This window comes from Nelusetta ayraudi, unplaced genomic scaffold, assembly GCF_046127955.1.
Source record: "Nelusetta ayraudi isolate G7.1 ecotype Tasmania unplaced genomic scaffold, CSIRO-AGI_Nayr_v1 ptg000140l, whole genome shotgun sequence".
NCBI classification, from domain to species: domain Eukaryota; kingdom Metazoa; phylum Chordata; class Actinopteri; order Tetraodontiformes; family Monacanthidae; genus Nelusetta; species Nelusetta ayraudi.
The window spans coordinates 497,501-511,875 of NW_027466190.1; the positions used below are offsets into that span (position 1 = coordinate 497,501).

Genomic DNA, 14,375 nt, shown 5'->3' on the forward strand with positions numbered 1-14,375 from the left:
TCATCTCTCCGTCCATCCATCTGTTCATCCATCTATCCATCCTCCCCACTATCCATCCATCCATCCTTTCGTCCGTCATCTATCTGTCCATCCATCCATCCATCATCCATCCTTTCGTCCATCATCTATCTGTCCATCCATCCATCCATCCATCCATCCATCCATTTGTCCATCTCTCCATCCATCCATCTGTTCATCCATCTATCCATCCACCCCACTAGCCATCCATCCATCCTTTCTGTCTGTCCATCCCACCATCTGTACATCATCCCCACATCCTTCCAGTCATCCCTCCATCCATCTGTCGTTCATCCATCCATGCATCCATCCATTTGTTCGTTCCTCCATCCATCCGTCCATCCAACCATTTTTTCATCCATCCGTTTATCTATACATCCATGTGGCTCTCCATCCCTCCATCCATCACCAATCCATCCATCCATCAATCCATCCATCCATCCATCCATCAATCCATCCATCCCTCCATCCATCACCTGTCCGTCCCACCATCCCAGCATCCATCCAGATCTCCCACCACTTCTTCTCCTCTGTGTCTCTCTTCATCTCGGTGATACGACCACAAGCGTCAGTCAATAATCTCCGTCACTGTTTTCCAGACAAGCCGACTCTCTTCTCTCCGGCTGCAGCTCCGACTCCGATAGAGACGTGTTAATCAGTTCCGACCCCGTTCGGCCGCCGCCGCCGCCGCCGCCGCCGCAGGTTAATCCGCCGTAATTAGACGACGCCGGCCAGAAAGCAGTAGAAGCGAAAAGGACTTTATTTTCAACACTTCTGCTCTCATCTTCTCTTTATTAGTCTTATCCAGCTTTTTACTCCCCATCTTTATTCCTTTTTTATCCGTCTCAGTTATTGGACATCACAGGAGCGCGGAAGGGGCTCGTCTCCACTGCAACACTCTGGCTAAAACTGCCTCCATCAGGGAATCCTTCCTCGATTTTCTTTTACGAGGCCGTGAAACATCTGCTGGCATTCGTCAAAATTAAGAGCCCGCCTCCTGTTCCCCCCCCCCACGTTCATGATCATAAAAAAAGCGCTGCAACTTTCTTAATTAGAGGCGGAAGTTTTTCCTCCGCGGGAAAGGAGGAGCAGCGATAAATCGCCCCCTAGTGGCCGACAAAAGTGTTTTGCTTCTCCGTCACGTCTGGGGTGGGATTACGTGATTTCGGTCGCTTATTTCTGCCGCCGGGGTCCCCCTGGTGGTCCGGGGGTGTGACTGCGTCGCTTCCCGGGCCCGTTTGTCGGGTCGCTGCGTCTTCACGGCCCGTTTGGAAACCTCCCACACTCCGAGTCCCGCCGCGACCCACGAGGGAGGAGACGGGAGGACGTAGAGGAGGAGGAGGAGGAGGAGGAGGAAGCGGAGCGTGGCCGTGACGCACTCAGGGGTCTCATCTGATGACAAGTGACGTGGAATAAATTGCTGATGCCGTCGGCTTAAAATAGCGAAGGACAGGAAGAGGAGGAGGAGGAGGAGGAGGAGGAGGAGGAGGAGGAAGGGAATCTTCTGGCAGGGCCTCACGCCACAGGGTGTCTCATCACCAACTCACCCTCCCCTTCCCGGGATGCTGTTTCGCAGAGGGTTAGACGTCATTTCCTGGAATGAAGACGTAGCGTTGTGGTCAAAGCCGCACCAACCGAGACCAAGACGACATCGAGACCAGAGAGTGTCGAGGGGGAGGCCAGGCCAAGACTTTATACATCAAAGAAAAACAACAAGACATCTTTTTTTAAATTCCAGCAGCATCTCCTTTCAGCAAGGCGTCTTTTCATCATTTTTCTTGAACATTTTGCTGCTTTGCCAGCTATTTCCAAAAAACAGTTTTGCTTCATCAAATTTAAAAAAAAATAAAGGAACTATTAATAAGAGGGCTGGGTGTCACTCCGGGTGCCACCAACAGAGCGTAAAACAGCAGCAGGAGCAGCTTTTCTGTAATTATTGTGTCATTACAGCGTTGGCTGAGTCTCCACTGGGTCTTGATCAACAAATCCCCAGTCCACCCAGTCTGACACTGTGAGAAGGCCCAGTAAAAAGGCCTCAGAGTCCAAAGACGAGACCCTTAAAATTGGTCTGGAGACCACTGCTGTCCATTAGTCTAACAAATTGCCCATTAGCCCGACTTCCCATTCCGGTTAGGGTTAGTGGAGGTTGGACCAATGGGCAATTTGTTGGACTAATGGGAGGTCGGACCCCCAATACCATGCTCCTGAGTATTACAGCACCGTGAAGTGGAGCAAAGAAAAGTTGTGGCCGAGCGACGAGCCTGGCGCTGTGGAGCCCGGTGCTGTGGAGCCCGGCGCTGTGGAGCCCGGCGCTGTGGAGCCTGGCGCTGTGGAGCCCGGCGCTGTGGAGCCCGGCGCTGTGGAGCCCGGTGCTGTGGAGCCCAGCCTGGCGCGTGATGCCTGGCATATGGTGGTGCGGGGGTGGAGAGGGGTGAGCGGGGGGGGCGGGGGGGGCACGACACGCTGCCGACAGCTGGAACCCTGCAGAGTTAATATCCACCTCTGCCCCGCCCCTTACCCCTGCAGCCCCGCCCCGCCCCTCCCCCACCCAGGTAGCAGCTTTGGGCCGGTCGGCTGGGTTACGTAAGGCTGGCACCCTGACTGCTGCTCAGATTAACAATACTACGGCCGGTCAATGTGACTTTGGTACGCACACAGGCACACACGCACACACACACACACACACGAGTGTGTAAAATTTTGCAGCGCCGCCGCCGCTGTACCGCTGAGGCGAGGATTCCGTTTGGCTGGAAATCCCAAAGTGGTCTTAGGAATCTAATCCTCTCCATCAGCCCAGCGGGACGCATCGACACTATTATTGTGTTGTGGTGAGTCTGAGTGGGACAAGGAATCATGGGAAATATCTGGATGCTGTGTTCTGTTGGATGGAGATGTGTTTTCTTCTGTTTTGTGCTTTCTGCTTCAAACGTGTGTAACGTTACAACAATTCCCTGATCCGTCCCTCTGGATCCCTGGATGGAATCTGGATCTTTCCACTGCCTCACACCAGCTCACGCTCACACTGGCTGATTTAAAAAGGCACACATTGGATTGGATTCGATTAGACTTTGACAAAATCAAGTCCCAAACCTCAGCAGAGCTTCCCGCTCCTGCAGCTCTCTGGGATTCCACACGTTCGGAATCCCGCCTGCTGAATCCCGGTTGGTGCTCCAGGTCGTGCCAGGTCATGGCCTGCAGGTCTTCAGTGCACCTCCAGGGGGCAGCGCAGTTCACTTCCAAAGCACCTGAATGAAACAAAGACCTGGTTGGATGTCTCACCTCCCGTCCTTGTTTTTTTTTTGTCAGGTTTTTGTTGATTTCCGAGTCTCGGCTCCTTATTTAATGATCCGGCTCCGACTCGGCTTGGCAGCCAGATGCTGTTTTCCAGCTGCGACGGAGCAGCAGCCGTCTCAGATATCTGCTGGGCTGTAACACAACACACAGCACAAAACACACACAGCACTCCAAGCAGCCCGAAATCTCCCTGTTGGAGTCCAGCAAGGAGAGATGAACCCAGCGATAAACCCATAGGAGTGTGTGTGTGTGTGTGTGTGTGTGTGTGTGTGTGTGTGTGTGTGTGTGCATACGCCATCACTAGCTGCGTTTCCATGACAGTTTTTCACAAAATAAAAGCGATGCTTCTAAAATTTCGACAAAGTAAAATTGGCATTTGCAGGACTTTCCACTGAATGCTGTGAATGCTTGTTAGATTTTTCTCTTTGATGACTTGTAAAAAAATTTTTATTTTATTTATTATTTATGGCCATATTGAAGTTTTGCGCAACTCTCGGGCTAATAGAAACGCAGATCGAGTGAGGCGCCTCTTGTTGCCAAAGTCATATTTTTCCTGCACTGTCACGTAATATATAGAGGTTCAGTGGAGCTGAAAAAGCCCCCAGTGTGTGTGTGTGTGTGTGTGTGTGTGTGTGTGTGTGTGTGTGTGTGTGTGTGTGTGTCTCTCTCTCTCTTGTGCGTCTCTTGTACGTCAAACACGAAGGCTAACGCCGCTTGCTGCGTGTGTGTCCTCAGGCCCGGCCGTCCCGGTGGGAGTGGACGTCCAGGTGGAGAGTTTGGACAGCATCTCGGAGGTGGACATGGTGAGTGAGCCTAGTGTGTGTGTGTGTGTGTGTGTGTGTGTGTGTGTGTGTGTGTGTGTGTGTGTGTTGGGATTAAAGGGATGATTCAGCCTCTTCAGACGTATATTCAATCATCCAGCGTCGCTAAATGAGAGTAATAGGATTATGTGGAGTCATTACGAGTCGCCTCATCAACGGAATGAGCGCCGACACGTGAGCGATGCGATAACGCTCGTCTGTCTCCGCTCTTGCACATCGGGCCGACCGCCCGGCGGTGCGATGTGGGGCCGCGATGCCGTCACACCAGCTTTCTTTCTGACGGCGTCGCGAAAAACTGCAGTTTTTTTTCCTACTTTTTTCGCTGGGAATATTCGCTCACACAACAGTGACATTGGGAAAGCTGGAGGAGGGGGGGAGAGGGGCGGGGCTTGTGGTGTTGGGTTTTTGTGTATGTGTGTGTGTGTGTGTGTGTGCGCGCAGATGATGGAACGCACATTGAGTAATGTAATTAAATCGTCCTTCTGTTCGCAAATAAAAAGCACAAAATCGGATCCAAAATCGTCCGTGTCCGGATGCTGTTGTGTAAGCTGCAAGGAACCGGGATTAATTTGCAAACCCGGAATTGTGGGAAGGCTATAAAAAAACCAAAAAAAAAAAACAAGACAACCTAAAAAAAAAAAAAAAAACGCAGTTAATTACTGTGGATGGATGACATTTTGTCATTATACCACTCTGCTGGTGGCACTGAGCCGTGTTGTTCTGCGTCCTGCAGGTCTTGCAAAAAAAACCAAAAAAACAAGTGTGAAGGAAGCAGCGGGCGACACACACACACACACACACACACACACACACACACACACACACACGCAGCGCTGTGCAAACTGCTCACATCAACACTTTTCTGCGTGCAAACAAAATCTGAGACGCTGCAACTGCACAGGAAACAAAAAAACAATCTTTTTTTTTTATTATCATCATTATTATCGTTTGAAGAAAACACAGAGAGGCCATGCTAGTCGGGTGTGTTTCTGATTGTGTTGGACCTTCTGCCTCCCCAGCAGTCCTGCAGCTGTCAAACCCTTTCCACTCTGATTCTCGGTCCCAAACAAGAGGGAGGCGCAGTTTGTTTTCTACCAAAGAGGATTCAGCCACAAGAAGAGAAAAAAATATTACAGGAAGGAGATTTTTTGTTTTTGTTTTCTGTAAATAAAGTCAAACTTTTGCGAAAAAAGTCGAGGCAAATAAAGTGGAAATAGGTGAGTAGACTGGGTGGATGGTGGGTGAACCCAGTTGCCCACAGTTAAAAGTAAAAACAAAAAAAAATCTATTTTATTTACGAAATTTCGTCTTTTTAACTTTATTCTTGAATTTTCGACTTTAATCTCGAAATTTCAACTTTATTCCCGAATTGGAAACTTGAAAAAAAAAAAAAAAATCTTAATCTTATCTTAATTCTCATCTTAATTTTTTTTTCTCTGCTCGCGGCCCTAATTCTCCTCTGTACAGTTGTTTTCAGACTGTGAAGATGCAGGGTTTTGTTTTTCCTCCGCCCACAGCACAATGCCCAAACATTTACCAGGAACTGATGGATCCTGTAGGGAAAAGCTCCCAACATGGTCCTGATCCAGTTTGCTCTGGTTTGTGTTGGCTGTAGAAGAACCTGTGTTGCAGCCCTGGAACCTGAGGGTCGTCTTTAAACTAACTTTAAACTAAAGGAGTCTGGAGATGAGATTTTCTTTAACGATATGCATGATATTAAAAAAGAAATGAGTAAATATTTATTGCCTGGACCTCCTCTTGCCTCCCTAGACGGATGAGGAGGATGAGGAGGATGAGGAGGAGGAGGAGGAGAACTCTTCTCTCTGGTGGATAATACATTTACGATCGATAAAAACCTCATAAATCACAATTTAGGAAAAAAAAAAAAAAAGAAGTGGACGGACCTGCGGACAAAATCTTATCTCACGGAGGTTTGGGACGTAATTAAATTTCTCGGCAATATGAAAAAGTTTTGCAGCCTGATAAACCAGCAGCCGGCCGTCCAGACTCTAACAACAATATCAGAAATAAAAACATTATTAAACTATTAAACCGCTTTTGAATTCCTCTGGCTGCCAGCAGCCTATTGTGATAGCCGCCTCATAACACCAAGCGCAGTCACAGATTGGCTGATTGGCTGATTGGATGCTGACTCATTTTGCTCCGACGTGACTGGAAGTCCGAGAGGAAGCGTTTTGTTCCGACTCCGTGACGTCACCACTGATTTTCCACACGGCAGGTGGAGGAGTGTGTGTGTGTGTGTGTGTGTGTGTGTGTGTGTGTGTGTGTGTGTGGAGTGAGAGAGAGAGTCTGAGTCAGATCACCTTGGCAGGCCTGGCATCCACACACACACACACACACACACACACGCTGCGGTCCCACTGGGGGGTGTGAGGATGATTCCTGGTTTCCTTGACGTCCTTGTCCTTTCAAATTAAAAGCCGCGGCCTTAAAGACGACGCAGAAGGACACCAGCTGAACACACAGCAGCAGTGATGCCGTGCTGTGTACCGCACACACTCTGTGCAGCATCTGCATTTTGCACATTCATTTATTTTCTTTTTGCCAAGATAAAAAATCCTTGCCAGAAGTCCCCCCCCCCCCCCCCCCAGCCCCCGCTCCTCCCTCCTCCCCCCTCCACCTACTGGAGAGGACACATTAAAATAGACAATGAAGTTGAAATTGAATTTGCAACGCAAATGGAAGGGGGAAATGGATGGGAAAACCCACGTGGAAGGTCAAAGGTCAGATGCACAATTCTCAGAGGGGTCAAGAGCGGCAGTGTTTGCTCAAGTGTTCTGGATGCAGCGTCTTTTTTTTTTAAATGATGTGGGAGTAGAACACACGCACACACACACACGCACACACACACACACACACACACACACACACACACACACACACGACTGTTGATGAGAAAAGCAACATGTTTCTAGAGATCAAGGATCAAGGATTCAGATTCAGATTTCCCGTCACCTCGTTAGCCCCGCCCCCTCTGAGCGGCTGGACCTCGGCCGCCCTCAGGTTCCCTCTCACGCGTCCAAACATCCAAAACTGTCTCTTTGGTCCACGGCAGCCGGAGACGTTACTCCAAGGTTACGTAACGGCGGGCGGCGAGGAGAAGCGGCGGGCGGCGGATGATCTGTGGCGGCGGGCGAGCCAAGGAGCTCCCTGCTCAGAGGAGGAGGAGGAGGAGGAGGAGGAGGAGGAGGTTGGGTTGGGTTGAGGGGGGTCGGAGGGGTCGGGGGGGTGTAATCTAGGAGCGCCGCCGCTGCCGCCACCACCGCGGCACTCACTTAGTTAGCATATGGTCACCACGTCTCCGGCCGACCATGTATACGTGCTCATAAACAATCTATTTAATCCAGCCCACACAGCCGCGGCCGTGTAATCCCCCAGGAATTCAATAAAGCAGCGCCGGCGAGCGGTCGAGCGAGCGAGTGGAATCCTCCATCCTTTTTTTTTTTTTGAGACTCTCTCTAATCCAGTGGCTGATGCCCCCCCCCCCTCTCCCCTCCCCCCTCCCCTCCCCCTCCCAGGACTTCACCATGACCCTGTATCTGCGCCACTACTGGAAGGACGAGCGGCTGGCCTTCCCCAGCACCACCAACAAGAGCATGACCTTCGACGGCCGCCTGGTGAAGAAGATCTGGGTGCCCGACGTCTTCTTCGTGCACTCCAAGCGCTCCTTCATCCACGACACCACCACCGACAACATCATGCTGAGGGTCTTCCCCGACGGCCACGTCCTCTACAGCCTTAGGTCGGCGCCGCTCGCCGCTCTTTTCCCTCTCTCTTGCTTTCTTTTTGCCCCCCCCCGCCAGCCTCGTGATGCTCTGCAGGAATTAACCAGTGACGTGTCCTTTAATTCCTCCCCCCCCCTCCTCCTCCTCCTCCTCCTCCTCCAGGGTGACAGTCACGGCTGCGTGCAACATGGATTTCAGCCGGTTCCCTCTGGACTCGCAGACGTGCACGCTGGAGCTGGAGAGCTGTAAGTACTGCAGCCGCCGCTTAACAGCTGGAAATGTATACTGTAAAAAAAAGAAAAAAAGACAGAAAAAAAAGAAAATTGCATCCCTGGGCGTGTGTGTGTGCGTGTGTGTGTGTGCGTGCGTGCGCCGTAATGAGGGAGAAGCCGTTGAAGGCCCCCCCCGGAGGCTCTCACGGGACGCTCGTTTATCATCATCTTGCAGTGGATTATTCACTTATGATGAAAGGTCTCGCATTCCGCCCGCCGCTGACAGACTTTTTTTTTTATTTTTCCTCCCAGACCAACGTCACGCCGTTAATTACCCCCCGAAAAAATAGCTCGAAACCCCAATTATGCAATATAAGCCCAGCCAGAAGAGACACAGCTGCTGCTGCTGCTGCTGCTGCTGCTGCTGGAAAACTGATTTTCAGGAAGTGGCGGCCAAACTCTCCGGGAAAACTGCAGATTTAAGGGATTTATAGTGGAGACCTCGTTGAATATTATCGCAGCTTGTCGTCGCTAAAATAATGAGTTGCTAAATAAAAGTTTGGACCGACTCGGCTCGACTCGGCCTGGCCTGTTAATTGCACGGATTTGTTTCCGCGTCTCATAATCACCTGGGGATAATTGGCAGAGGGGGGGATTGGGGGAGGGGGGTCGGCGGGCAAAGGGCCATTTCATTTTAAGAAAGAAATAAAGAGAGTAAAGAGAGTAAAGAGAGAAAGAAGACGAGTTCCCGACGGACCTTCATGTCCGACTGGAAGCGGCGGAAAACAATGGAAAATCCATCCAAGGTCACGGAAACGAATTGAGACAAAGCAGCTGGGATTGAGCCGCGTGTCGCATCCTGCCTGCACAGCCTCCTGTGTGTGTGTGTGTGTGTGTGTGTGTGTGTGTGTGTGTGTGTGTGTGTGTGTGCGTGTGTGTGTGTGATCAAGAATTCATTACACCCTGAAAACAACCTGAAGTGTGTGTGTCTGTGTCTGTGTGTGTGTGTGTGTGTCTGTGTATGTGTATGTGTGTGTGTGTGTGTGTGTGTGTGTGTGTGTGTGTGTGTGTGTGTGTGCGTGCCGCTCGCTCTCTCCCTCTCCAGACGCCTACACTGACGAGGACCTGATGCTCTACTGGAAGAGCGGCGACGAGTCGCTGAGCACCGACGACCGCATCTCTCTGTCTCAGTTCCTCATCCAGAAGTTCCACACCACCTCCAGACTGGCCTTCTACAGCAGCACAGGTCCACAGCCGCTCTGCTTCTTCTTCTCTCTTCTCTCTTTTCTCTTTTCTTTTCTCGAGTTCACCGTCTTGTTTTCCTTTTCCTTCTTCCGGCTCCCGCAGGCTGGTACAACCGTCTGTACATCAACTTCACCCTGCGGCGCCACATCTTCTTCTTCCTGCTGCAGACCTACTTCCCAGCCACCCTCATGGTCATGCTGTCCTGGGTGTCCTTCTGGATCGACCGCAGGGCCGTCCCGGCCAGGGTCTCCCTGGGTGAGAGTCCACCTCTTGCCCTCTTTTCATTGGCCGAGGGGCTCCCTGTGGGACCAGGAAGCTAGATGAAAAGCACGCAGGGAGGGCAGAGGGGGTGTGAAGGAGAAGCTCGGGCATGTTTAGTTGCACCAATCAGAAGCCTTGTGAGGTTTCAGAGGAGTGCAGTTCTAAGTACGTCCATCAGGGCAGGGATGCAGTAACTGGGGAGTAGTGAGTGTGTTGTTGAAATGCTGTTGCAGCACTGCTGGCTGTTGACAACCCACTTGGCCGCTGCCACCATCTCCTCGTGAAGAGGCCGGCAGTCAGAGGCCCCCCCCCACCCCCCCGGGAGGAATATTGACATCCAACCATGAAAATACAATATAGAAAAAGGAAATCAAAGCGTCTGCCAACACTGCCAACGGCTCCACAAATCAACGCTTCAAATCCCACCAGCGCCCTCTGCAGGGTTGCCAGGTCCTGCGGCTGCGAGCTCAGTCCAGACGAATGCACTTAAACATTGAGGGGAGTTTCATCCATCACGTCTTTCCAGCACCTTCATGGTTCCCCAAAGCGCTTTACAAAGACCTCTCATTCACCCAGTCACGCGCCAATGGGTGGCTGCTGCCATGCAAGGCGCTGCCCAGCCCCATTAATGGGAGCAATTTAGGGTTAAGGGCCAATTCCAATTCCTCCCTTAACTCCTCAATCTCAACCCTCGCCCTTAACCCTCAATCTTTGGCCCTCAAAAATAAGTGTAAGGGTTTAGAAATGGGACACCCCTTAAGTGCAGTTACGTCTTCAGACTGTGGGGGGGCGGCCTTACGCCAAAGCTACGTCCAGTCTGTCAAGAAGACGACAACGACGAAGAAGAAGGAGAAAAAGTGAAAGACGGCGAAAAAGGAAGAAGTCCTCGGAGGTATACAAGTAACGTGAAGCCGGGACTGCCGGTCCGGTTGACAAACCTCGTAAAGTAAAAAAAGAAAATGTTACGCAACAACGATGTCAATAATCCATAAAAAAAGTCTTAAACTAAGACAATAAAATGGTTTGGTAATATTTATATCTTTATTAACTAAGAAAATACTTCCATTTGTAGCTCGCTTTTACATCGCAATCTTTTTCGAAGATGTCTTGGCGAAAATACGCAATGCCTTCTGGGTAGCCCTTACTGCCAAGGGTGGTGCCGGAGAATCTCCATATTGAGGGCGATACAGCCCTTAAACTCCTCCCTCAACTGGACGTTCTTAGAATCGGGACAGCACTTGCACCTCGCGGGAGCGAGCATGTTTGAGATTGAGGGTTGAGATTGAGGGTTGAGGGAGGAATTGGAATTCACTCTAAGTGTCTTGCCCAAGGACACAACAACGGACTAGGATGGAGCGGGATTTGAACTGCCAACCCTTCGGCCATTGGACAACCCGCTCCACCTCCTGAGCCACAGTCGCCCCAAGACTCAATAAATCAAGAGCAGAGAGTGTTGAGATGGAGACCAGACTCTTAAAACCAAGACCTGTTCAACCAGGTCCAAACAGGTCGAAAATAGAAAAAGGTCCTGCAGGATTGACCCTGGTAGTGGAATATTAATCTTGGCTGCATCAGTTTTCACTTTTCAGAGATGGTCCGATCGCAGTTTATTGGACGCGCTCAGCTTCAGCAGTCCTCCTCGCCCAGAGATCACAGCTTGAGCCGTTTGTTTCTGGACTTCCTGATGGACGTGCTGTGACGTTCCTCCCATGCAGGCATCACCACCGTGCTCACCATGTCCACCATCATCACCGGGGTCAACGCCTCCATGCCGCGGGTCTCCTACATCAAGGCCGTGGACATTTACCTCTGGGTCAGCTTCGTCTTTGTCTTCCTGTCGGTGCTGGAGTACGCCGCCGTCAACTACCTGACCACGGTGAGGGACGGGAAGGACCGCAAGCTCCGGGAGAGGGTCCAGGAACAGGTGGGGAACAGTTTGCTTTCTTAATATGTCCGGCTTTTTGTTCACATCCTCTACTTCAGTAAAAGTGTGGGGAAAACAATAACGTTCTGGTAAAAGTACCGATTCAGCTTGTTCATTCAAGTAAAGTAAGAAAGTACAGGTTGTGAAATGTGCTGAAATAAAAAGTTAAAAAAAAATGTTTTTTTACAAAAAAAGACAATTTATTGATAATTTTGCAAAAATTAAAAAGTTCCAGTAAAAAAAATAACCTGGACTTTCTTTGCTACTCTCCAATAAAAAAACAATGTTATTTTCTACATGTTTATTTTTCTCCACCCCACTCATGACAACAACTAGAATAATAAAAATAGTTAAACAGTGAAATACTTTGAGCAGGATTTGCATCTTTCAAACACTCTCAACCGCAAAAGCAACCAGCGTGTTTTTTTTTCCAACCTAAAGAGTAGAAAGTACTCACAGATACCTGAAAATAAATCTTCCTCTGCTAGCACAGTAACAAAGTATTTGCACTCGGCTGCCGTCTCCCTGCTCCTCCAGTCCCAGTCGCTGCCGTGCACCTGCGGCATGTCCCACACCAGGACCATGATGCTGGACGGCACGTACAGCGAGGCCGACGCCAACAGCCTGGCGGGCTACACCCGGGCGTCCATGGCGGCCGAGGACGTGCCGGACAAGCAGGAGCGGATGGTGGTTCGACTCTCGCTGGACACGGAGCCGCCCGGCGCCAAGAAGAAGGGCCTGCGGGGCTTCCGGATCATCCAGAACACCCACGCCATCGACACCTACTCCCGCATGATCTTCCCCGGAGCCTACATCCTCTTCAACCTCATCTACTGGTGCGTGTACTGCTGAAGAGGGGGCGCCCCCTAGCGGTCAGGAGGGCGGTGGTGTTGGGGGGCGGGGGGGGTTGGGGGGGGGAGGATGGAGAGAGACCAGCTGAGTTTGCTGAGAGGATCTTTGGCAGGACGACAATCAGAGGCACTTTCCAGGACTTGGGGGGGGGGGGTCGGTCTTGGGTGTGGGCTGGTTGCAGCCGCTCCGCCCTCCAGTCCGTCCAACCAGCTGCTGAGACACCCACCCGCCGCCTCACGGCTGCTCCCACCAGACCACCACCGCCACCGCCGCCGCCGCCGCCGCCATTGAGCGTCTCTGCAACAAGCACCTCCTGCGTGTTTTTCATCTTCGCGGACGCATTTTCTTTTATTATTTTTTTTGAAATCTCGCCGTTTCATCTCGATTCTTTGTTGGTGGTGCGTTGAGTTGGTGTGAAAGCAGCTTTATTCAACTCGGCGCCGCTGCACTGATCTTTCTCACACATTGCATTCATTTTTATTTTTTTTTCCACCTAAGACACTTTTTTTTCAGCGCACCTCTACGTCACTGCACACACACACACACACACACACACATACACACACACACACACACAAAGAAAACCGTCCTTGCTATTAATTCCGCTGGATTATTTGCGAGTTTTTCTTGGTTCGTTTTTTTTTTTTCCGGCCCCCTCCAGCGGAACAAAGCTCTAAACACGCAAGGTCCTACACAGATTTTTTTTTTCCATTTCTTTTCTTTCAATTTCAGTTTGACCTCGCCAACTTTTCCCACTTTGATATTTTGGCGACGGCGTCACTGGAAAAAGAGCATTTCTCTGGAGCAGATGGCTAATGAGGCCTAAAGAGCAGCCTCTCTTCTTCTCCATCTCCGCCTCCCCATGACAACATAATTAAAGTGAACACTCGCTGTCGCTCAACCGACTGGGGGCGGGACTCCAAGGCAGGCCACTCGTCGGACTGACGGGGGTGCATTTCCATCGCCAGTCCATCGGGAGACTCGCTCACGCGCTTACTTTCTCATCGTGGACTTTTTCGGAGCGACGACAGGACCCATGTGCCATCAACACCTGGACGTTGGCTCAAAGGTGCACGGGTGTGGGTGTGTGTGGGGGGGGGGAGCGGTGAGAGGCGCATGCTGCGCACGTGTCATGCTGCATTCTGTCGTCTGAACAAAAAGGAAAAAAAAAAAAAAAAAAATGGACTTCGACTCCTCAAGAGAAAAAGCTTTACCGGACGTGAAGAGCTCAAACCGCCTTAAGTGAAACATTTTTTTATGCACCAACATGGTTTAAATGGCTGCGTGGGCCCCTCTCACTTCCCCCTTCACCTGTTTGTTTTGGCATCAACGAATGACTGTGTAGTTCTGGTGCCGTTCAAGTTAAAACAAGTGAACACGTTCCATCGGATCTTGCAAAGCACACGCTGACGACAACACCGCTGCTGCCGCGTCATACTGCACTGCTGGTTTACGCTGAAAAATAAAAGTCTCCACGTGTCCAATTCCATTCCAGGGGCAAAGTTGTGCACTGAGCAACGCTGGACCATCGATTCAGTGGCCTCTGGTTAGCAGGGCAACGTGATACCAGTGTTGCAGAAATTAGTTTTTCATTCCTCCTAAACACTGACAGTGGGAAGAAGAAATAGCTCGTCTAGTTTTGTACAGGTTCGGAGATGAAGCACATGTAAAGCTGGGCACCTCTTTCAGCCAAATATATTTATTTATTTATTTATTCATAGCAAAGTAGCTCACCTGCCAGTGTTAGGGCACAGCAGCTTGTTCTGAAAGTTTTATAAAGTAGGCAGCGCCGGTGTTAAGGCGCGACAGCTGTCTCATTAGTGGAGCTGAAAAATCTAGAAGAATCTCTCGCGTTCGCCGAATCATCGTGGCATTGTGTCGCAGTGCGACTCGGCTCTTGTTAACGCTTGTGCCCGCCGAGTAAATCAGAAAAAGTCGAGTTTGCCGTCACTCTGCCAGCGGTGGCCGTTGTGCCACAGTGTCTGCGTGACCTTTTCTCTTG

At 50.6% G+C, this 14,375-nt stretch overlaps 1 protein-coding gene across 1 annotated transcript in view; it reads left to right on the forward strand.

Annotated features, from left to right (window-relative positions):
* The window catches only part of LOC142879674 (gamma-aminobutyric acid receptor subunit rho-2-like), a 20,947-nt gene extending 8,542 nt beyond the window's left edge, over window positions 1-12,405 (forward strand). Inside the window, exons 3-9 of the mRNA XM_076013065.1 lie at window positions 4,048-4,115; window positions 7,673-7,896; window positions 8,042-8,124; window positions 9,197-9,337; window positions 9,439-9,591; window positions 11,313-11,521; window positions 12,059-12,405. Coding sequence (XP_075869180.1) covers window positions 4,048-4,115; window positions 7,673-7,896; window positions 8,042-8,124; window positions 9,197-9,337; window positions 9,439-9,591; window positions 11,313-11,521; window positions 12,059-12,373 — 1,193 coding nt within the window. The 3' untranslated portion in view covers window positions 12,374-12,405. The remainder of the gene's footprint in view (window positions 1-4,047; window positions 4,116-7,672; window positions 7,897-8,041; window positions 8,125-9,196; window positions 9,338-9,438; window positions 9,592-11,312; window positions 11,522-12,058) is intronic.
* Window positions 12,406-14,375: the final 1,970 nt, after the last annotated feature.